This window comes from Toxorhynchites rutilus, chromosome 2 (genome assembly GCF_029784135.1).
Source record: "Toxorhynchites rutilus septentrionalis strain SRP chromosome 2, ASM2978413v1, whole genome shotgun sequence".
Classification (NCBI taxonomy): Eukaryota; Metazoa; Arthropoda; class Insecta; order Diptera; family Culicidae; genus Toxorhynchites; species Toxorhynchites rutilus.
Window position 1 is genome coordinate 340,305,857 of NC_073745.1, and position 23,062 is coordinate 340,328,918.

Below are 23,062 nucleotides of genomic sequence, written 5' to 3' on the forward strand. Positions count from 1 at the left end.
TCAAAGGCTAAATAAGGTAAAAGACAACACAAAATCGATTGTTGTACTCACAAATTGAGCCTTTGCAGTATCTTGCCTGCGACGCTTCATACAAAAAAAAAGATAGTTTGACGAGGTTCTCAAAGCGGGACACTTCGTGACCTATTTTTAGATTTGGTATCAAAGACGTTGTCCTACGTCAAACATGGAAATGGAGTCACGAAATCATTTTGTTTGTCTCCTTATACCTTTTTTTCAAATGCAATGAATGTTCCGGGAGGAGCCTCGTCGTCTCAATGAAGTGTTTGTTTGATAGTTTCAACGACTTGACCAACATGTGGCCGAACATTGTAATGCAACAAAACTTCTTATCGTATCTTTGCTTATATTCCGCCCTTTTTACCCTAATTCAAAAGTTGTGTTGTACAATGTTTCAGGGAACGAATTTGAGCAGAAATTTCCACCTAGAGCCTGACAGTTATTTATTTATTTGTTCTGGCATCAACAGACTACAGTGTTGTTGGTCAACCTCAGCGGTCATTTCATTACACGATCTCTTCATGTTAGCTGTATCCTGAGTCTCTTTGGCACCCTTCTTCAATTTCCGCTTGATAATTGAGCAATATCTTTTGAACAAAAAGCTCTATCGAAATTCGGATTCAATGTTTAAAAATACTGACTTGATCGTATTTTTCAAAATTTCCCCATATTTTCAGAATCATAGACATTTCAATTATTTAACATGAGATAACAAACAAATCATTCATAGACACCAAAGCTTTAGGTAAAGTGAAATAATACTTCAGAATGACAAAAAAATCTATGAGAAAGATAACGACAAACACCAAAATATTAAAAAGAATCCTTCCGAAACGTTACATAATACTCTAAACAGGATCACATTGGTATACGTTAATATTAAATATAAAATCAATTTTCAGCAATTTTTCACTTTTTAAATGAAAGCGCTATGTTACAAGGGCAGTCCGATAAGTACTTAGCCTACAAAAATAAAACAAAAATTTTGGAAAAGTGGCTGATCATAGTGGGTGGGCGTAGCGTATTCGGCGAAGTTTTATGAACTGTAGAACCCTGATTATCCACAGAACTTCTACATTTCATTTTGACCAAACTTTCTTAGGTCTTCCATGTATTAAGTTGAAATTTTTTGTAACCATCATTTAGGAAAAAAATGAGACCTATGAAATTTTAGACAACAAATGAAATCAAGGAAATTTACATATATAAAAATGGATTTCTGTCTTTCTGTCTGATTCTTATGGACTCGGAAACTACTGAACCGATCGACATGAAAATTGGTGTGTAGGGGTTTTTGGGGCCGAGGAAGGTTTTCATGATAGTTTGAGACCCCTCCCCCTCTCTAAGGTTGGGCTGCCATACAAATGAAACACAAATTTCTACATTTCTCGAGAATTATTCATTATTCAAGCAAATGAAACCAAATTGGGCATATTGAGGGTACAATAAATATTTCTATGGTGGTTAGACTCTCCACCCTCCTCTCTAAGGGGGGGGGCTGCCATACAAATGAAACAGGAATTTCTGCATCACTCGGGAATTAATCAAGTAAATGAAACGAAATTTGGCATATGGAGGTTTTAGGGTGCAAAAAATGTTTCTATGATAGTTAGACTCTCCACCCCCCTCTCTAAGGGGGGGGGGTCTGTCATACAAATGAAACGCGAATTTCTGCATTACTTGAGAATTAATCAAGCAAATGGAACCAAATTTTGCAGGTGTAGTTTTTAGGGTGCAATGAAAGATTCTATGGTGGTTAGATACTCCTCCCCCCTCTCTTAGGTGGGGCTGCCATAGAAATGAAATACAAATTTCTGCATAACTCGAAAATTAATCAAGCAAATGAAACCAAATTGGTATGTGGAGGTTTTAGGGTGCAATAAATGTTTTTACGGTGGTTGTTCACTTCACCCTCTCTCTAAGGGGGAACTGCCATACAAATGAAAGACGAATTTCTGCATAATTCGAAAACTAATCAAGAAAATGGAGCCAAATTTGTCTTGCGAATGTTTTAAGGGACACGAAATGTTTCCATGGTGAATAGACACTCCTCCCTTCTCTCTGAGGGGGGGGGGGGACTGCCATACAAATTCTGCATAATTCAAGACATATTCTGCATAATTCAAGAACTAATCCAACAAACTGAACTAAATTTGGCATGTGGAGGTTTTAGGGTGCAAGAAACATTTCTAAGGTGGTTCAACACTCCTCCTACCTTTCTGAGGGAGGGAGGGGGGCTGGTGGTCTGCCAAAGAAATGAAACACAAATTTTGCCAAATTTTGCGTGTGAAGGTTTTAGGGTGCAATAAATGTTTCTATGATGGTTAGACACTCCTCCCGCTCTCTAAGGGTGGCCTGTCATACTAATAAAACACAAATTTCTGCATAACTCGAAAACTAATCAAGCAAATGGAGCCAAATTTGGCATGTGAAGGTTTTACGAGGCACGAAACGTTTCTAATCAATTCCCACATGTTACACAATTACATAATGACAAGTGCTGTTACTCCATTTGATGTTTGCGATAGCGAAATTGATTTTTGTTCGAAACTGGAAATTGATTTTAATGTGGTTAAACGCACTCATATATCTTTTTTTTTATCTATACCAAAAAAAGGATCGCCGGATGTATTGATAAGAGTAGAATTCGAGGAAGGAATTGTCCGATTTAGGGCTGTCTTTATTCTATCATATTTACTGTGTAAACCATTTATTCCATGTAACAGAGAAACATGTTATTTGCAAGTGGTTGAAAAATCTTGAACGAGAATTGTGTCTGAAAATAATCTGATATTATAATGATGAGTTTTGTTAGAAATACTAGGAATTTTATAGTCAGAGGTAAATTCAACGGGGTCAATTAAAAGATCAATTAATGAACAGTTCTGCGATTGGACTCAGAAAACGTGAATGTTTGAAGGTATTGATAACAAAAAACAAATTTTGGGCAGGACGAAGTTTGCCGGGTCAGCTAGTTATTTATATGTACATTTCAAAATAGACGGATTTCATGCCAACTCGACTGGTCATTGGCCGCACAATCTCAGATTGCTGTTGAATGTTGTAAAGACATTGGTGACTTAAGCAACCATGTATACTTGAAATCTCCAAAAAAATAGGCTATTTTTCGAAAATGGCTAAAGTTTTTTTTCTTAATTTTTTTACGAAAACAACACACATACTATAAGATCTGATCAAACGAAAAAATCGAAGAAAATGTAGGAAATTGTTGAAAAATTTCATAAAAAAAAACAAAAAAAAAACATTAAAAAAATATTATAAAAATTGAATTTTTCTCAAAAATGTATTGTTTCAAAATTCTCAAAAAAAATTTCATATAATTATCAACAAATCATCCATACATCGTAAGATGGACACTACTACAGAAAAAGTTTTTCTAACATCAACTTTTTCATGTTTTCTTTGGAAAGAATACAACTAGTCCTAATTTTATTTATATTCATGATAGAGATATAAAATATTCGACGGAGTTTTAGATCTTATTAAAGTAATTACTTATGTCGAAGATGTCAGTTTTCTATTTTTTGGAGTTTATGGTATATGGCAGTTTTGTATGGAGACTCCTGAAAAAGTAATGTTTTACTCGTAACAATTTTGTGTGTAAATTTTCGCGTTTGAAATGTTCTTGACTTATTTTTAAATAGAAAAAAGTTTGCAGAACAAGCTAATCGCGATAATTTACACACAAAAATGCTAGTAAAATTTTAGTAAAATATTAGTAGTAATTTTCAAAGAAAATATCAAAAAGTTGTTGTTATAAAGCACTTTTTCCCTGCAATAATGCCTATCTTTCGATGTAAACTTGTTGGTCATTTTATGAACTATTCTTTTTATTTATTTTTTGAGAATTCAAAAAAATTTTTTTAAGAAAAATGAATTTCAAATTTAAAGTATTTTTTTAGATGTGATTTTTTTAGAACGTTTTTCCGAACTTTTTGATGAATTTTTAAACAATTTCCTTCTTCGATCATAATTTTGTAGTTTTTTAGTTAGGAATTTTCATAGAAATTTAAGAAAAAAACTTTAGCCATTTCGAGTACCGTCGATGGGGGTGAGATTGGTTCAAAAACGGAAAAAATCAACGAATTATTAATAATTATAATGCCTTAATTATAATACATCAGGAGTAGAGAAAATATGTCTCCTTTTAAACGGTTCACAACTTTCGAAAATATTCACAATATTTGTCAATCTCACCCAATCTCACCTTCATCGACGGTATGCAAAGTTGTTTAAATAACCAATGTCATTATATCCACAACATATTATTGCAATCCGAGATTGTGCTGCCAACTGCTAAAATGAGTTGGCTTGAAATTCGTCAATAACTAAATATTATATTACAGGCAAACCTTTTTTTGTGCGGGGGATAGGGACCACACAAAAAAATAGAATAAAAAAATCGTGCAAAACTTCACCAGCAGCTTTAAAAAATGGTGTTCGGTGCACATTTTGAAGAAAACTTTTTTTCTGTGGTAGATAGGGACCGCATAAAAAAGTTCCCCCTAGAAAATGACTCTAATCCACGCCATTCGCCGTTTAATTTCCTTTTGTTTTCCTGCTTTGCGATGGGACACTTTGCTTTTTCGGTTGCGCGTGGCTGTTTTGTGCTTTTAGTTGCAAGTCGAAACGTTGCTGTTAGGAATCATGTCATGCAAAAACTTAGAAAAACTTAGAGCATTTGATGAGAGGAGGGGAATGATTTCAGAAGTGGATAATTGAGACGCAAATATGCTTTTTTCGCACTGAAATGCAAATAAACCATCGAAATAAACTAAATGGACGATAACTTCGTTAAATATGCTTCACCGCACACACCGCACAAAAAAAAAATCGCACAAACAAAATTCGCACAAAAACAGGTTTTTCTGTATAAAAAAAGTAATTTTGGTGAAGTAAAATAGTCATTTTTCTCAAAAATGTTTTTTTTCAATTTTGAAAAAATATATTTAAAATAGTCTACACAATAACCAACAAGTCATTCATACATCAGAAGCAGTGCTAGGAGAAGTTGTTGTTAGAAAAACTTTTTAACTATAGAAGTGCCCACCTTCCGATGTATGAATATCTCATTGATTATTATATGGATTATTCATATAATTTTTTTTAAATTCAAGGAAATACGTTTTTGAGAAAAAAATATTTTAATTTCTTAAAGATCTATTTTCTTAGCGTAAATTTTTCATATGAAAATTTAAATAATTTCCAACATTTACTTGTTTGTCCAAATTTTTGTAGGTCTCATAGTCTAAGTTAGAAATTTTTGAAAATACTTTAGAAAAAACTTGGGCCATTACCAAAAAGTAATCTTACATATTTTCATATTCAAGTACAGGAAAACCTTTATTTGTGCGGGGGATAGGGACCGCACAAAAAAAGTCGCATAAAAACAATCGTGCAAAACTTCACCAGCAGCTTCAAAAAATCGTGTTCGGTACACATTTTGAAAAAAAACTTTTTTTGTGCGGTAGATATGAACCGCATAAAAAAAGTTTCCCCCAAGAAAATAACTCAAATCCACGCCATTCACCGTTAAATTTCCTTTTGTTTCCTTGCTTTGCGATGGGACACTTTGCCTTTTCGGTTGCGCGTGGCTGTTTTGTGCTTTTAGTTGCATGTCGAAAAGTGTTGCTGCTAGGAATCATGTCATGCAAAAACTTAGAAAAACTTAGAGCATTTGATGAGAGGAGAGGAATGATTTCAGAAGTGGATAATTGAGACGCAAATATGCTTTTTTCGCACTGAAATGCATATATACCATCGAAAAAAACTGAATGGCGAAAAACGATAACTTCGTCAAATATGCTTCTTTTCATACACCGCGCAAAAAAAATCGAGCAAAAAAAATCGCACAACAGAAAATCGCACAAAAAATAGCACAAAAACAGGTTTTGCTGTATGCAAAGTTGCTTAAATAACCAATGTCTTTACACCCACAACGTTTCATAGCAATCTGAGATGCTGTTGTCTCTCCTAAAAAGAGTTGCAAGATTTTCTTGAAACAATCCGTTCTCATTCGAATGCTGAACATTTAAGTGGTTATGAAATTTGAAACGACCACCAATCGATCTGATAAATTTTGACAAGATACAGTTCCATGTTGGATACATAGAGCTTTCACTTGTGAATTTAGCTAAAAATAAAGAATTCGTATAGCCAGCTTGCGCTTATTATTTAAAAAAAAAAATGAAATATATGTAAACGTTAATTACTCTTCCCCGCAGACCCCTTCATTTCGCAATATCGAATGTGGTATACCTATTTTCATGGTTGTAAGCCAATTTGACTCATGAAATGGTTTGATAATTAATTGCATAACATGAAATTTATTGCTTCTATCAGGTCTTGTCAAGTTTTAAGTTTTGAACAATAAGGAATGGACGGTTACAGAATCACAATTATGAGCCTTTTTGCAATTTTATTTGCTAGAGGAGCGTTCATTCAGAAGTATTCATATCATGGCCCCGACAATGTCTTGAGATAAATTTATAGACATACTTCGGTTCATACGCTTTGATAAAACAAAATGAACGCAGTGAAAGACTGAAGTCAGACAAATTTGCCTTGTTTTCAAAAATATGTGAAAAAAATTATGGGGAATAGCCATGCTTGTTACAAACCGTGCTTGGGCAGGGATGAATCCCGAGGAACAAATTTTTTTTTTTCCAAAATATATATTTTATTAAGGCACATGTGGCGTTAGCCTGACGAGGCCGGGAGTCCAATATTTTGACAATTTTTGTCTTACAACTATGTTAGTAATATTTAACCGAGTACTCGCGGTTGGCTCGAGGTTAGTATTACAAGTGTTCTCATAATTGGTATGTTGCTGTCTTCGATGCTCTGTACGTGCGCCCGACACGGGATACTTCCTATTGGGATGCAGCTGACCATTAATCAGCAACGCCCCCCTAGTCTGTACCCCATATCTAGCGTGGTGCGTCTTTCTCGACTCGAGGAATCCAGGATAGAATGGTCACTAGCCGGCGCAATCATCAGCTCGTGTAGAGTTGTCATGAGCGGTACAACCTTTGGCTCTTGTTGAATGATCAGTGGACTGCACAACCTTTGGCCCGTGTATATGTAAAGAGTGTGTGTATGTATTGCCGCGACTAAGTAAAAGTTTATCGATCGGATAGGAGGGATACGAAACAGGGACACAACGAAGGAAACATCATTAAACGTTGACATCGGCGTTTCTGAGGAACAGGTATAGATGAAGCAGAAGATCAGGATCACGGCTACCTAAGATATCCCGGACGGGGATATCCGATTGTCTGCCTTGTGCTCTCAGTGCTCTAGAGAGCTGAGAGCGAGCAGCATGGAACCGGATACACGACCAAACAACATGCTCGATGTCGTGGTAGCCATCGCCACAATCACAAAGATTGTTTGCTGCGAGCCCAATGCGATAGAGATGCGCGTTTAGGTTGTAGTGATTGGACATAAGCCGAGATATCACGCGAATGAAATCACGACCTACATTCAATCCATTGAACCATGCACTCGTCGAGACCTTAGGGATAATCGTGTGTAACCAACGACCGAACTCATCACCACTTCACATGCGCTGCCAACATACGAGCGTATACTGACGAGGAATGTGGAAAAATTCATTATAAGCAATTTGCCTTTCAAAAAGTGTGCCTTCTAAAGCGCCCACCTTAGCTAGCGAGTCCGCTTTCTCATTCCCCGGAATCGAGCAATGAGAGGGAACCCATGCTAAGGTAATCTTGAATAATTTTTCGACCAAAACACTCAATAGTTGTCTTATTCTTGTTAGGAAATAAGATGAGCGTTTATCAACTTTCATTGAGCGGATTGCCTCCATTGAGCTGAGACTGTCTGAAAAAATAAAATAGTGGTCGATGGGCAATGTTTCAATGATCCCTAATGCGTAATATATCGCACCCAGTTCAGCGACATACACGGAACAAGGATCTTTGAGTTTGAAAGAGGCACTGGAATTTTCATTGAAGATGCCAAAGCCAGTGGACCCGTTTATGAATGAACCGTCAGTAAAGAACATTTTCTCAGATCTAACTATGCCCCCATATTCTGCCGAAAATATCGGCGGAATAGAATCTGAGCGTAGATGATCTGGGATTCCATGGATTTTTTGTCGCATGGACAGATAAAAAATGACAGAGGAATAGCAAAAGTATGGGAAGCAAACTTGGTTGGAGATGCCTGGTGAAGGGTACACGTCGTGGGTAAGGTACTCATGGTATAAAGACATAAAACTTGACTGAGGAGTCAGTTGGAGTAGATTTTCGAAGTTATCAATCACCAATGGATTCATGATCTTGCAACGGATGAGAAATCTGTAGGATAATTCAGATTAAATAAAATAGGAACAAATATTCCCTTTAGCGAATTTGTAGTAACTTATCTTTCAGGTCCATAGTTGGGCTGTGGACGAAATATTACCACATATAATTTTTTAGCTAGCATTTCACTTGCAGAGAATGCTTTGGTTGGCACTCTGAGAATTGTACCCTGACCATTTATGGAAGCAAGCTTAATAAAAAAAAGTTTTAATTTAGTTATTAAGTGCAAAACATAAAAATAGAACAATTGGAAAAAAATTGTCCCAGAAGCAGCAGTATGGCGTTGATATACTTGATCAAATGGTCAGAAAATATAGCGATAAAGCAAGTTTACCCAGATGGCCTCTACAGGTTTTCTAAAACATTTTGGATTTAGCAGAACATTTCACGAAAAGATTTTATTTTGCAATTGACTGGAGAGCTAAGAAGTAAATATAGAGAAGAAGTCGAGAACACTTCAATTCCAATGCCGGAAATTCATGCTACTGATGCACGGAAGAATTGTCAAGTTCAACAATCATGCAAAAGAAACCATTGTGCTGAGTGTAATAGAGATGTTTGCGGAAAATATTTTTCGAAACATAGTTTATGTGTAAAAAATGTTTTCCATGATTTTTTTGATAATAAACATTTCATTTAAATTGATTCGGAACTACTTTGTTTGCAAAAAACTTAAATTTTCTTATGTGAGCCATATTGGCTCACTCAAGTCGAAGTAGGTATATAATCACCATCCGTAAATCTCGTGTTAAAACATAGATTAGCTTAGTACAAACAATCACATCCTCTAATTTACCCAAATTCTTCGCCCACACCATCGTTCGCCGACGGTTCTCAATTAGGGAATAATCATTTTCCAAGAAACACCGGAAAAGCAAACAATTACCTGTCTCGCAGAGGGAAGCAAGAAAAAGTATTACCTATTTTTTCTACACACGTCACAATCTTTATTACAAGCAGCATAAAATTACATGCAAACACAAAGCGTTGCTGTTAGTAATATTAGCGCCATAACGAACTTTGGCGCTGAGCAGAGCTTCACTGTTTAGTTTTTGTTCCATACCACCATGGTTCGAACCGAGCTAGCTGACTGAGAACATGGGAACCGTGTATGTCATCACAGAAGCATCTGAGCCGCCACCATCACCATCACCAACACCCGGAGAAGCTGCGGCGCCCGATAGTGTCAGTCAGTCAGTCAGTTGCCGTCATCATCAACCGACATGACCAAGAACTAAATTGCCCCGGTATGAAAAGCTGAACGCGTGGAACATGATTATTACTTGTGTCTATGTTTCCTGAAAGAAAAGAGAAAGAGGGAGAAAAAAAAGAACATGAGAACTCTGTGGGAAACATTGGTTGGATTTTCTAGGGAAAATGCGAGAAATTTTCATTCCTCACGAAACTGACGTTCGAGTTTTAATAGGACTTTGGCTTCCTCTCTTGCCTTGATGCGTACTTTTTAAAATGTCGGCAGATTATGGCGTGCATTTTCCTGGTGCCGTGGAAGCCATTGTAAGCGGAATGTACAACAGCAAGTAAACCTGTCCGGGACAAGTAGTTGGTGGAGCACTCAGCGGTAAGTATGGGTTTACTATACATTGTTTCGTGCTCCCAGGTGGAAGCTGCACACAGTGAACGAGGCGGCCAGGGGGAAGGAGAGTCATGCGTAAAGTACTTATCTTGTATACAACGAAAACGATTATCTTAATAGGCATAGTCGGAGGCTAACCGAAAGAAAAGCAAAGTACTTTACCAACCATACCCACTTATGGTCTTTTGTTACAGCGCCCTGACAAAAACAGGCCCCATCACATATTGTTAAACGAACGTAAAATGGCTCCATTTTACATGATTTTTCCTACGTGTTAACACGCCTTTGTCTTTCGGTTGATGCATTTATTTCAACAATAAGGTAATGTAGTGTAAAACGGGAGAGAGTGAGTGTGTAAAACTTCAAAAACCACAGCTTAACGTTATTTGGTTAAATTGGTGGTTGGTTAATTGTTCTCGGACGGGAAATATGGCTTTCATCGCTGTAATATAATTATTTCATTCACAACAATTTATGGCCACTCAAATATACCAGTAGCGTTGCGCTGCATAATAAATCTCATTGCGGAAAACCCGCGATTGTGGCACTTGTATGACAAATTAGCTTTTAAACAATTTCCGACAATCCTATTAGTTTCTGGGAGAAATTAAAAGTATGCTTCGTTTGTTCCAACGTTTTTTTTTCCTAGACGTCTGCCACATTCATTCGTTTGCTGGCTCGCTGAAAGTTCTCGCATTGCTCAGCATAATTTTGATTTAATATTCATTTCAATTTATCCCACCATTGTTTCCGCTGGTTGTGTGGACCGGACCACGTTCCCCAGGTGGATGGAGCCTAGCAGGAAAGCCAAACCGCTCTGGATGGCGATTGCACAGCGAGAAGCACCATAATGTGAAATCATTCTGGCTAAACAGTTTTTTGCTGTTGTTGCTTTTTTTGCCCCTGTGAAAGATGTTTGTCCCACCTGTGATTAGGCGTTTCTCCGGTGAATTGCAGATGTGCTAAATTTGAAATCATCTATCATTCTTCATGCTGGGTGGGTTAGGAAGGTGAAGCCAAAAAAAAAAACATATGAAATGTTAGGCTGAGCGGTGTTTTCTTGCGCTTGAACCATCCGAGCCTAACGAAGGGAAATATTATGGCTTTTCGCTAGGATCCACTCCAAAAAGAACCATCAAATTTGAAACACAAAAATTAATGTCTAAATAATGTATACCTGCAATGAGTACTATCATTTGGCCATTTCTCACCGACCAGCGGAACAAAAGCAACAGCGGGTCCACTTGTTGGATTATCGTTTTTGAAATATTCATTCCCTGGCTAGCTCGGATTGCTCCATTGTGCTTTCGGGGTCTTAGTGAGGAAACAGAAGGACGGATAAAGTGGTTGTGGTCGCCCAAATTTGCATACCCAAAATTCATGAATGGGCTATGAAACGGAACTGCTAATTCAATTCATGTCCAAGTGTGTATTTTCCATGTCCCAGCAATAAACTTCTAGGCTGGCGCTGGGCGCTGTTTTGTTTTACAGACGAGATAGTTATAAAATGAAGATTTTATGGTGCGAAGTACTGGTTAATGTGTGTTATATATGTAGCACTGATTATATTGAAACTTTGCCTTCAACTGTCTTCTACAAAAGTATCCGTAGATTTACTGGTTTGTTCAATTTTCACGGAAATACAAATCAGTGGGGAATGTATGTTGTTTCGCTTCTTTCAGAGTTCTTCAAGATAGTAGTATGATACTCCAATGGACAGTGAGATGTTTTGAAATTTTCTGCTTAAAATTTTCCAAACCAGCGTTTAAGGAAATTTTTCAACAAAACATTTCATAAAATTTTGTGACCTTGGCACCAGTAGGGGAAAAGGGGGGGAATTTGGACCGCCTAAGCAAATATTACCAAACCAAATATTATGTTTGCCTAAGCAAACATTACCAAACCAATACGGTCTGAATAAAAAATGTCACATTGTATACTAAGCTACACTTGTTTTCTCTCAATCAATAATGTTTAATCATTATATCAACCTTTAAACTACCAAATATATCATAAAATAAAAGAGATGATTTTTGGACATTAAAATTTGATGCGGTGTGATTTGGACCATCTTTGGGGTGATTTGGTCCAGTGTGTTTCATCGAAAAAAACCTACTTATGTTTATGTGAGTATTTTGGAATAATGTTACAATCAGTAACAGTTTTCTGGGATCGATACCAGGTGTCTTGGCCAAATTCCAGACCAGAAAAATTGGATCATCCCGAATTCTGCATGGATTTTTTCACTGTTGTTCGAGCATTTTCAAACACTTTCAATGCTTGGGCAAAGAAAATCCGTTCTTGATGGCCTGAGTTGCTCTTTCAAGCTCCTCCTTCTTCCAACGTTGTCTGGCCATCCTTTTTTCTGTAATTCAGCGGCACCTGGAATCAGTTAGACCGAAGAAAAACCTCAAATCTGTAGGACCAATTCACCCCACAAAAACATGTCCATGTCACCCCATAAAACATGTAAAAATTAAAATGCAATTAATTTCAAACTTACAGTTTCGCTGTATCAAATTGTTCCTCTTCTGTAGGCGAACAGAACTTTACTGCACAATACACGAAAAGTTTGGGTAATCAGCAGGGAAAACCTTAAAACCACGATCGGAAAATTCACACGCTTGCTGCGTTCATGCTACCATTTCCTTCCACCTGTTGAATTTTACCAAAGTTTTTTTTACGTTAGTTACATACGGTTCATAATGAAAGAAGATGACATTATAAAAAATCCTAGTTGAGCCGTACTTTTTGAGATAATGGGGTGGTCCAAATCACCTCGTATGCCCAATTCACCCCGTGTTACCCTACTGGTTTTAAAAATAATTTTTCTAAGAACCGTGATCAATTTGCCCTCAGTGTAAATTAAAACAAGCCTAAAAGTGGAACATTTTTTCGATGCGGGTATAATGGACATGTAGTGGGGGAAATATGGACAGGTTTATAATATACGAAGCGTAGAAGTTTATCGCTCGCGAGAAGAATAATTTCTCACTCTCGCAGTGTTTGTGTGTCCAGTAACTGAAATAGAACAAACAGAGAAAGCAATAGAAAAAAGAGTTGAATATTCTTCCCTTCACTTTCCATCGTGCATTGGATGTGATCTTGGATGTGACCGTCCATTTCAACCCCAGCAGTGCAATTATTTCAATAATTTTAATTAACCACTCACGAATGAAGCCGAACGAAGCATATCCGCCCAACTTGCCAGAACTTTGCATTATAGAAAAATTCAAAGTATCAAAGTAATACTTGAACAGTATTGTTTTGGTATTGAATGTGTATAATACATGTGTTCAATGTTATGACAGGTACGATTTATTCAAAAATTATTCTAGAATTCTAATACTATGATCTCTACACAGATCAGTGCACGGTGACGTAAGTTCGACAGTTTTGCGTGGTTTGTTTCAGCTCCAATTCGTCGCAATTTTTACAAAATTCGCATTAGAAGAAAAAAAGACCGAAAACTAAGCACATTACACAGTTGTCATTCGCCAGTATTCCTTCTATACCATTACATATGGTACATTCACACAGTAGCCATTTAGGCGTAAGTGTATTCTATCTGTTCTTCCATTATCCAGTTGAACCTCCGGAAAGCGGAGACAGTTGATTGATCATTGTTGAGTTATTTATAGAACAGCAGCCCGATGTGTCTTGCAGAGCAGAGCAGTTGTATGGATGAATCGATCTTATTTCGACCGTGGATCGATCTCCATCGCTGATGATTGTTGCGTGGACGTAGCTATTCTGTAACAACACAAAGATGGTCAATGAGGGCCCTGAGTTTTGAACTCACGATCGATCGCTTACTAAGCGAACGCGCAACCAATGTGGCTACGGAGACCCCCAAATTCATGTATTGATCAATATTATAAATTATTTAGATCTCCCACTTCCCATTTTTCTGATATACACATGTGGTATACCTATCTGAACCGACAAAATAACCGGTCGTGATTTTAAATGTTTCTAATACCAAAACTGCTTAGAAACTACTTCAATCTGCCACTACGGTGCTAGCTAATCAAAATTTCCGGAACAATTTATGCTTCTAAATCACGAAATTCTAAAAATTTCCCAGATAAAAAAAACATTCTATATCAAAAAAGAATTCGTTTGTTGTTTAAGGCTTATCAGTGTCTGTGTATTGTAGTTTCTCTCTCTAAGACAAATATGTAAAACTTTTCAAATCGAATACAGGTTGGACTCGATTATATACAGACTCGATTCTATGTGATTCGATTATATACAATTTTGGACTCGACAGTTTGGAACAAAATTTGTTATATTTCAAATATGGCTTATTTCATGAAGAAATGTAACCTTTCAACGTTAAGGTGAAGTTTAAGTGGTTATTACATGCACAGTGGGGTAAAAATCGAGATTTTTGAAGATTTTGCTTGAATTTTCCCCAGGAATTGTTTATATCGATATTGCAGCCAAATTAAGAAAAATAGAAGTTGGGCTTTGAGGAACAAATTTTAGAGCGGTTAAAGAACTTGAATTTAATTGAAAGAAACAATCTAGTTTAATATAAATTTTTAGGATAAAATTAATTATAACACATTAAAAATTATTAACTTTTAAGTTTTTCACTTCCAAAATGTTATTGAAATCCACTGTTTCACTACTATACCCTGTACTAAATTTTCACATCTTTCAACTGAAAGCATCAGAATTGTTTTCCGTAGCGTACAAACAAAAAAAACTATAACTCTGTCATTGTAGAAATTCGAACATATGCGTAGGAGAATTTTTTTTATCAAATATGATCATATGATCTGAGAGAATCTGGATATATTTTTTTTCATGTGTTTTTTGACTTTAAGGGGATGAATCAAAAATCAAATTCCTCTTTTATTTTCAAAAAACAAAAAATACATGCAAAAAAAAAATTTTTATTTTGACCTCGATTATATACGGGATTCGATTATATACAGTGAAAAGGAATCAAAAACTGTATCTAATCAACTCCGCGCTGTATTGTTTATTTTCATCCCCACATCTGCAATTTATAGTCAAGTTTCATATATTTTATCGAATTGTGAAATTGCTGAAATAAAAAAAAAAACAACTCATTCCATCTTCGCATTTTTTACATTTGCACACAACACCTTTCAAAGCATTTCGGATTCAATTATTACTCCAAATTTTACAGTTGTTTCCATGAACGTCATGATTTTCAATCAAGCAATTCGATTTTTGATGCATTTCGTCGGAGTGCCTGAAGTTTTCCCACGCAAACAACAACTTAATTTACGACGATCAACAGCGGCAAAGTTTTTACCCAGATCCGAAAATAGCCCCAAATATGTAATAATTACGCACTTCCACCCACCTTTCTGAGCGGAGATGAATCAAAACAAAAAGCTATTATGTTTGTTGTCTCAGATCCTCAGCCGACAAATGCAAAAAGCACCATCAGCAGCAACGGGAGAAATGTTTACGCCATTCCGCTAATGAAAAACTACTTTTAGAATTCGATTTCCGGGCGCGTGAAACAAGAGTCCACGGGGGTCCGTTAGCCTGGACAGGTATTCGTCATTCTTCCACTCATTCTGCAACTTGTTGAATGGTTCAAAGTCATCGGGCGGGAGTACTTCAAAACAACTCTTTCCTCAAGGGTTTTTCAGTGTAAGTAGTTTTATTTTCTCTTCTTCTGCGCGCCCTCCGACGAGAAACTTTCCGCCGAGATCTTCATTATCCCACTTACCGTAAGACGGCGTCATTATTAGCAAATGCTGGTTGTTGTTCTGTGAGCATTGATGTATTGCTTTTCTGCGTTCGTTGGAATAAATCGACTGTCTCGCGGAGAAGTGCAAGGACCGAAAGTGTTGTTTACCGCTACCCGTTTAGTTTAGTTCGAGTTATTTGTATTGGTTCGCCGGATTGAATGAGGTGTTGTTTCAATTCGATGCAAAAAAATGAGAAATTGTGAAACGAAAGTTTGGCCTATGGTAGTGGATTTTTTCGCACTCACGATTTTTGTCAAATGTAAAATGAAAGAAAAACTAATTGACTTTATTGTGAAGTTTCAGTCGCGAGCTGTTTTGCTGTATTCCTTTTTTTTAACTGGCTCGTTGACGTCATTGCCTTGCAGAACCAATTTCGGTTTTTTTTGAACTTTTGAAGGCAATTTTCAACAAGCTTAGACCATGAAAAAATGTTTTATGTACCGCGAAATTTGTCATATAAAGGAATTCAGTGCAACAGGTATAAAATTGTTTCTATGTGGGACTAGTGATGCTAATGTTTGAAAGATATCGAATTAGATTACACGTAGAGCCGTACTAATTGAATGAAATAACGAATTTCGGTCATCTTTGACTGCTCTGTTATATTCCCATATCAATAGAATATCAACAAATATTCAGGAGTAACGAATATGATTTTGTTTCAGTGTAAATGATATTCTTTTTCTTCTTCTTCTTCAATGGCACTAACGTTCCTAGAGGAACTTCGCCGTCTCAACGTAGTATTACTTGCGTCATTTTTATTAGTACTTAGTTGAGATTTCTATGCCAAATAACACGCCTTGAATGCATTCTGAGTGGCAAGCTCTAGAATACGCGTGATCACAGTGCAAGTCGGAGGAAATTTCTTTGACGAAAAATTCCCCCGACCAGAACGGGAATCGAACCCGAACACCCGGCATGTTAGTTATGATGCTAACCACTCGGCCACGGGAGCACCCGAATGTGATATTCATCACATTCGAAACGATATTCGTTTTGGCAGTGAATTTGAGTAAAAATTCAAAAATGGGAAAAATAGTCAGGCTGGACCATTCAGAGAACAAAAACGTCAGAGTACCATGAAACGAACTTTACAGGAAATCACGCGGAATTTTATTTGCCAAGACGGTAACAATCGCATATGCAGAACGGATACAACGAGTGGTTATAGCTAATATTCATTTGGCTAAAAAGAAATTCAATTCTGATGTCTTCGATAATCAAGACGAAAATGACACTGGGTGGAAAAATAAACTTCAAAACATAGAGCAATTCCAAATGAAATCGACAAATGACAAGTATGACAAGTATGACAAGTATGACAAGTATGACAAGTATGAGTATTTTTGATTCGAATGAAAGTGTGTATTCCGTTTGGGTTAGAGGAAATATGAGTTTTCCATAGCAATTGGGAATTTTTTGACTCAAGCGTAACTTTTGAAAAGGGCGTATCGATTTTAGTAAGAGAAATCTTTGGTAATTTATATCTCAAAAACTATGAGTCGTACCGAAATAGTGTCTTAGAAAGAGTTAGAGAGTATTGATGGGTGACACTGTGACACTGTGTGACACTGAGAAAAAAAATTAGTACTCTTTTTTTTATTTACAAAAAAAACTTCAATTTGCAATATCCAAAACACATATTTTTTATATTTTTTTCAATTTTTACATATAAAATAGAAGTCATGTAGAAAATTTAAAAAATGGGCCCAAGATGGTAAAACTATTTTTGACGAAATTTGTGGAACATCGAATTTTTAGGAATTTTCGAAACTTCGAATTTTTGTATGTTAGCAATCATTCTTAGCCACAAATTATGAATTCTGATGTGATTTATAACAAAAAAGGTTATTATAAATCTCCTTCTAAATGCCACCATTCTCGAGATATTTAAAAAAAATATTTCTAATTTATAATCTTTTTTATAGTAAATAATCTCTTTCAATATGTTTGTCGTGTTATATTGTCATGTTCATGAAATTTTATGAATTTTATTATAATTTCCAAAAAAATTTTTTTATTAATTGTATAAAGATTTTTTTTTTTTTTTATTAATCCGTTTATTTTTACAGGCTCAGTTACATAAGTTTAATGGAGCCAAACTCTTAACTATATTTCAACTAGCATATATCAACATGTTGTTTCCTTAATTCTATGGTTAATGAAATAGGAAACCGATTACTCGCGGTCGACTCGAGTTTAGAAGGGTGACACATTTTCATTAGGAAAAGGATGGGATGTAAGGAGATGTGTGTTTACACTCGCACTCACATTCACATTCACATTCTCATTCACACTGACACTTCACACTCAATTCTTAAAACTATCCTTACATCTAATATGTATTTACAATTTAACTTATTCTAATGTTAGTAGGAAGGGAACCGATAGCTCGCGAAGGACGAAAAGGAGGGGAAAAGGATGTATAAACAATCACACTCGAAGATCGATAGCTTTAAGGAAAACATATATTTGGGACATGTAATCAAGGTCTAACCGAGCCAACACATCTCTCACCGGCACATTGGACTGCTTTCCTCCAGCCCGAAGGGAGTTTTCTAAATTCGATCTGGCGACAAGATACAACTCGCATGACCAAACAACGTGTTCGATATCGTGGTAACCATGGCCACAACCGCAGAGATTGCTGTCGGCAAGATTAAAACGAAAAAGCAGCGCGTCTAACGAACAGTGATTGGACATGAGTCGGGAGAAGGTGCGAATAAAGTCCCGACTCAATTCCAGACTTTTGAACCACGGATTGAGGCTAACCTTAGGGATAATTGAGTGGAGCCACCGGCCCAATTCATCTTCGTTCCATTTGCGTTGCCAGTTAACGATGGTATTTTTACGAACTAAAGAATAAAATTCATTGAAGGCGATTTGACGCTGATAAATTTCGCCTTCAATTGCACCTACCTTTGCTAATGAGTCAGCCCTCTCATTACCCGGAATTGAGCAATGTGAAGGGACCCAGACAAAGGTAATGACATAACAGCGTCTGGATAAAGCACTCAAAATTTCTCGTATTCTCTCAAGGAAGTACGGCGAGTGCTTTTCCGGCCTCACTGAACGGATAGCTTCGACAGAGCTAAGACTATCCGTTACAATGTGATAGTGTTCAACAGGTCGTGAGGCGACGCTGTCCAGCGCCCAGTGTATTGCTGCCAATTCAGCAATATACACTGAGCAAGGATACTGAAGACTGTGTGAGGTGCTAAAAAATTTGTTGAACACTCCAAATCCTGTGGACTCATTCATAGAGGACCCATCAGTAAAGTACATATTATCACAATTGACACGCCCATACTTTGCTTCGAAAATCGTAGGAACGATCCCCGATCGATGATAATCTGGAATTCCATGGATATCCTGCATCATGGACAGATCAAAATGTACAGAGGAATTGATGTAGTCAGGAAAACAAACACGGTTGGGAATATACGAAGAAGAATCAACCTGCATGGAGACGAATTCATGATATGAGCTCATGAATCCAGAATGAAAATTTAGCTCGATCAGCTGCTCAAAATTTCCGATCACCAATGGGTTCATAACCTTACACCGAATGAAGAACCGAAGAGATAATAAATTGAAGCGATCTTTTAGTGGGAGTAGGCCTGCCAAAACCTCGAGACTCATGGTATGCGTTGAGGGCATACATCCCAACGCAATACGGAGACAAAGATACTGAATTCGCTCGAGTTTAATGAGGTGTGTTTTGGCAGCTGATTGAAAACAGAAACTGCCATACTCCATCACTGAGAGAATAGTTGTTCGATACAACATTAGAAGATCTTCGGGATGGGCTCCCCACCAGGTGCCGGTAATTGTACGGAGAAAGTTTATTCTTTGTTGGCATTTTTTACTCAGATACCTAATATGGGCCCCCCAAGTACATTTGGAGTCGAACCAGACCCCAAGATACTTGAATGACATAGCATGAGTGATCGGTTTACCCAAAAGTTGAAGCTTTGGTTTTGCTGGTCTATGCTTCCTAGAAAAAACCACCATCTCTGTTTTCTCCGTGGAGAATTCGATCCCTAGCCCAATGGCCCAGGTTGAAAAATTGTTCAAAGTATCTTGTAAGGGTCCTTGCAGTTCGGATTCGTTTGATCCTACGACAGACACCACTCCATCATCTGCAAGTTGTCTTAGGTTGCAATTTTGTGTAAGGCATTTGTCGATGTCGCTTACATAGAAGTTGTACAAAAGGGGGCTTAAACATGAGCCCTGGGGGAGTCCCATGTAGGAGACCCGACTTACTGTCGAATCCCCGTGAGAAAAATTCAAATGTTTCTCACAAAGCAAGTTATATAACATATTATTCAATAGAGGCGGCAGACCCCGAGAGTGTAATTTGTCTGACAGGACCTCTATTGAAACAGAATCAAAGGCCCCCTTTATGTCCAAGAATACTGAAGCCATTTGTTTTTTTTCGGCGTAAGCCAATTGAATTTCTGAAGAAAGCAACGCAAGACAATCATTCGTCCCCTTGCCCCTGCGGAACCCATATTGTGTATCTGAGAGTAGGCCATTCGTTTCAACCCATCGATCAAGGCGAAACAAGATCATTTTCTCCAACAATTTCCGTATACAAGACAGCATTGCTATTGGGCGGTACGAATTGAAGTCGGACGCGGGTTTTCCGGGTTTTTGAATAGCTATAACTCGTACTTGTCTCCAATCATCTGGAACAATATTATGCTCCAGAAACCGATTGAATAAGTTCAACAAGCGATGTTTCGCCACATCAGGGAGATTTTTCAGCAAGTTGAACTTAATTCTATCCGATCCCGGAGCAGAATTGTTACATGAAAGGAGAGCAAGAGAGAATTCTACCATCGAAAACTCGGAATCAAGATCGCACCTACCTTGTGGTATATCTCGAACAAATTTTTGCACAGGAGCTGAATCAGGACAAACCTTTCGTGCAAAATTAAAGATCCATCGATGTGAATATTCCTCGCTTTCATTGGATGAAGAGCGATTTCTCATGTTTCGAGCCACTTTCCATAATTTTTTCATTGACGTTTCTCGTGACAAACCTCCCACGAAATTTCGCCAATAAGCACGTTTTTTCCCTTTGATCAAATTTTTGAACTGATTCTCAAGGGCTAAATACGTTTGAAAATTTTCAGGAGTACCACGTTTCCGAAAAGCTTTAAATGCATTCGATTTTTCTACATAAAGCTTGGAACATTGGCTATCCCACCATAGATTGGGAGGCCTTCGGAAAATGGTGGAACCTGGATTGGGTTTCGTTTGAGCGCGAACTGCGCTGTCATAGATCAAACGAGAAAGGAAGTTATACTCCTCCAATGGAGGTAAACCATCTCTGGAATTGATGGCTAGAGTAATCGCGTCCGCATATTTTTTCCAGTCAATGTGTCTTGTGAGGTCATATGCCATGTTTATAGATTCAGAAGAATTCGACCCAATGGTGATGGAAATTTTGATTGGCAAGTGATCACTACCGTTGGGGTCCTGGATTACATCCCACTTGCAATCTAACGATAGTGAATTCGAGCAAAGCGAGAGGTCAAGAGCACTTGGGTTAGCAGGAGGTTTAGGTACACGTGTTGTTTCCCCAGTGTTCAAAACGGTCATATTGAAGCTGTTACAAAGGTCATATATCAACAATGAACGATTGTCGTCGTACTGTTCCCCCCAGGCAGTTCCGTGAGAGTTGAAGTCTCCCAAGATCAATCGTGGCTCAGGAAGGAGTGAGCACATGTCAACAAGTTGCTTGCGGCTAACCGCAGCTCTCGGAGGCCAATACAAGCTGACAATACAGAGGTCTTTGCCTCTGATGTTTGCATGACAAGCAACAGCTTCAATCCCTCCAATAGGTGGAAGGTCAATTCGAAAAAATGAGTGGCACTTATTGATCCCCAATAGCACCCCTCCGTATCTGTCATCACGGTCCAAGCGTACAATATTGAAATCATGGAAAGAGAGATCATCTCGCGAAGAAAGCCAAGTTTCGGACAGAGCAAAAACATCACAATTGAACTTATGAATTAAAAATTTGAATGTATCCAATTTAGGGATAAGACTACGACAATTCCACTGTAAAACAGTGATATCTCCGACCTCTCTATTTGAATTAGACATCAAGAGAGATAATCATTGCAAGGAGGGGCCATGTTTGTATCAATTGCTGCAAAATTGTCTTTAATACTGGAAGCATTGAAATGACAATGGTTCTGATGGAGTCGGAAACGTTAAAACACTTGAAGATTTGATCCAAAAGGTCAGACAACTTTATAAATCCCGATTGGGAAGTTGAGCTGGACGGAAAAATAGGGACAGTTGGGGTTTTTGATGTCCCCTCGAGTGCTGGGTCGTTCGAAGGTGAACTATTCCCACGGAAGCCAGGAGGAACCTGATTTTGCTTGTCCGCTGCACTCGTTTTTTTAGGCAAGCTAACAGGGGATATCACCGGAGGGACTTGTGATTGAATTTTGGGAGTGGTCACATTTTTGCGCCGGGGATTCCCTTGGGAAATAAACGGTGTACCCCCGTGAGCTGTGTCCGCTTCCATTTCGTCAACTGGCGACGTGGAAAAGATATTGTGTGAGGAGATTGGATGTTGTTGTTGTTGGGCCTGTGGAGAAGCGCCCTTTAAAATTTCCGCAAAAGTGCGTTTCGAGCGTTCCTTTAAAGAGCGCTTCTGTTTCTCCCAGCGACTCTTGTAATTTTCACAAGCTGAGAGCTCATGTGGGGTCCCCCCGCAATATGGACACTTATGCTCAGTCGCACTGCAGGATTTGCCCACATGTTGCTCTCCGCAAGTGGCACAGCGCTCCTTGTTGGCGCAGTAGTCTGCTGTGTGACCAACTGACTTGCATTTGTTGCAAGTCATGGGCTTTGGCACGAAGAGACGCAGCGGAAGCCTCAATTTGTCCACCATAACGTAGTCAGGGAGGGCGGAACCAGCAAAAGTTACTCGAAACGAGTCGGACGGCGTGAATTTTGTTTTTCCCTCTTCCTGGGACACTTTTCCTAATTGATGGCAGTCCAAAATTTTAACTTTCGTCAAAGGGAGCTTTTTAAATCTGCCATCTCCCTCTTTTATTAATGCGCTCGTCAGACCCGTTTCTGTGATCACCCCCGAAATTTCTACGTTATGGCAGGGCACATAGACGCGATATTCTAGTACGAACCTATTGTCGACAACAATCTCGTTAGCTTGCTTCCGATCAGCCACGACAACACGCAGTTTGTTCGGTCGAACCTTTCTAATTTCGACCACGGAGGAATAATTTTTTGTCAGATCTTTCATGATCTGAATGACGTTGAGCGATTTCCCGTTGGGTTTTGGCCGGAAGAAAACAACCCATGGGCCAGATCCA

General features: G+C 37.9%; 1 protein-coding gene across 7 annotated transcripts in view; it reads right to left on the reverse strand.

The window, feature by feature from the left end:
• The window catches only part of LOC129771963 (uncharacterized), a 238,277-nt gene that overhangs the window by 170,210 nt on the left and 45,005 nt on the right, over positions 1–23,062 (reverse strand). For 2 of the 7 annotated variants that reach the window (XM_055776131.1, XM_055776129.1), the window contains exon 1: positions 9,433–9,581. The exons of 1 other annotated variant lie outside the window; for it this stretch is intronic. In XM_055776131.1, the coding sequence (XP_055632106.1) occupies positions 9,433–9,438 (6 nt within the window). In that variant the 5' untranslated portion in view covers positions 9,439–9,581. Of the gene's footprint in view, positions 1–9,432; positions 9,597–9,652; positions 9,668–23,062 lie in introns of those variants that run through there. 4 more of the 7 variants (XM_055776132.1, XM_055776130.1, XM_055776137.1 and 1 more) reach the window with 4 other exon arrangements.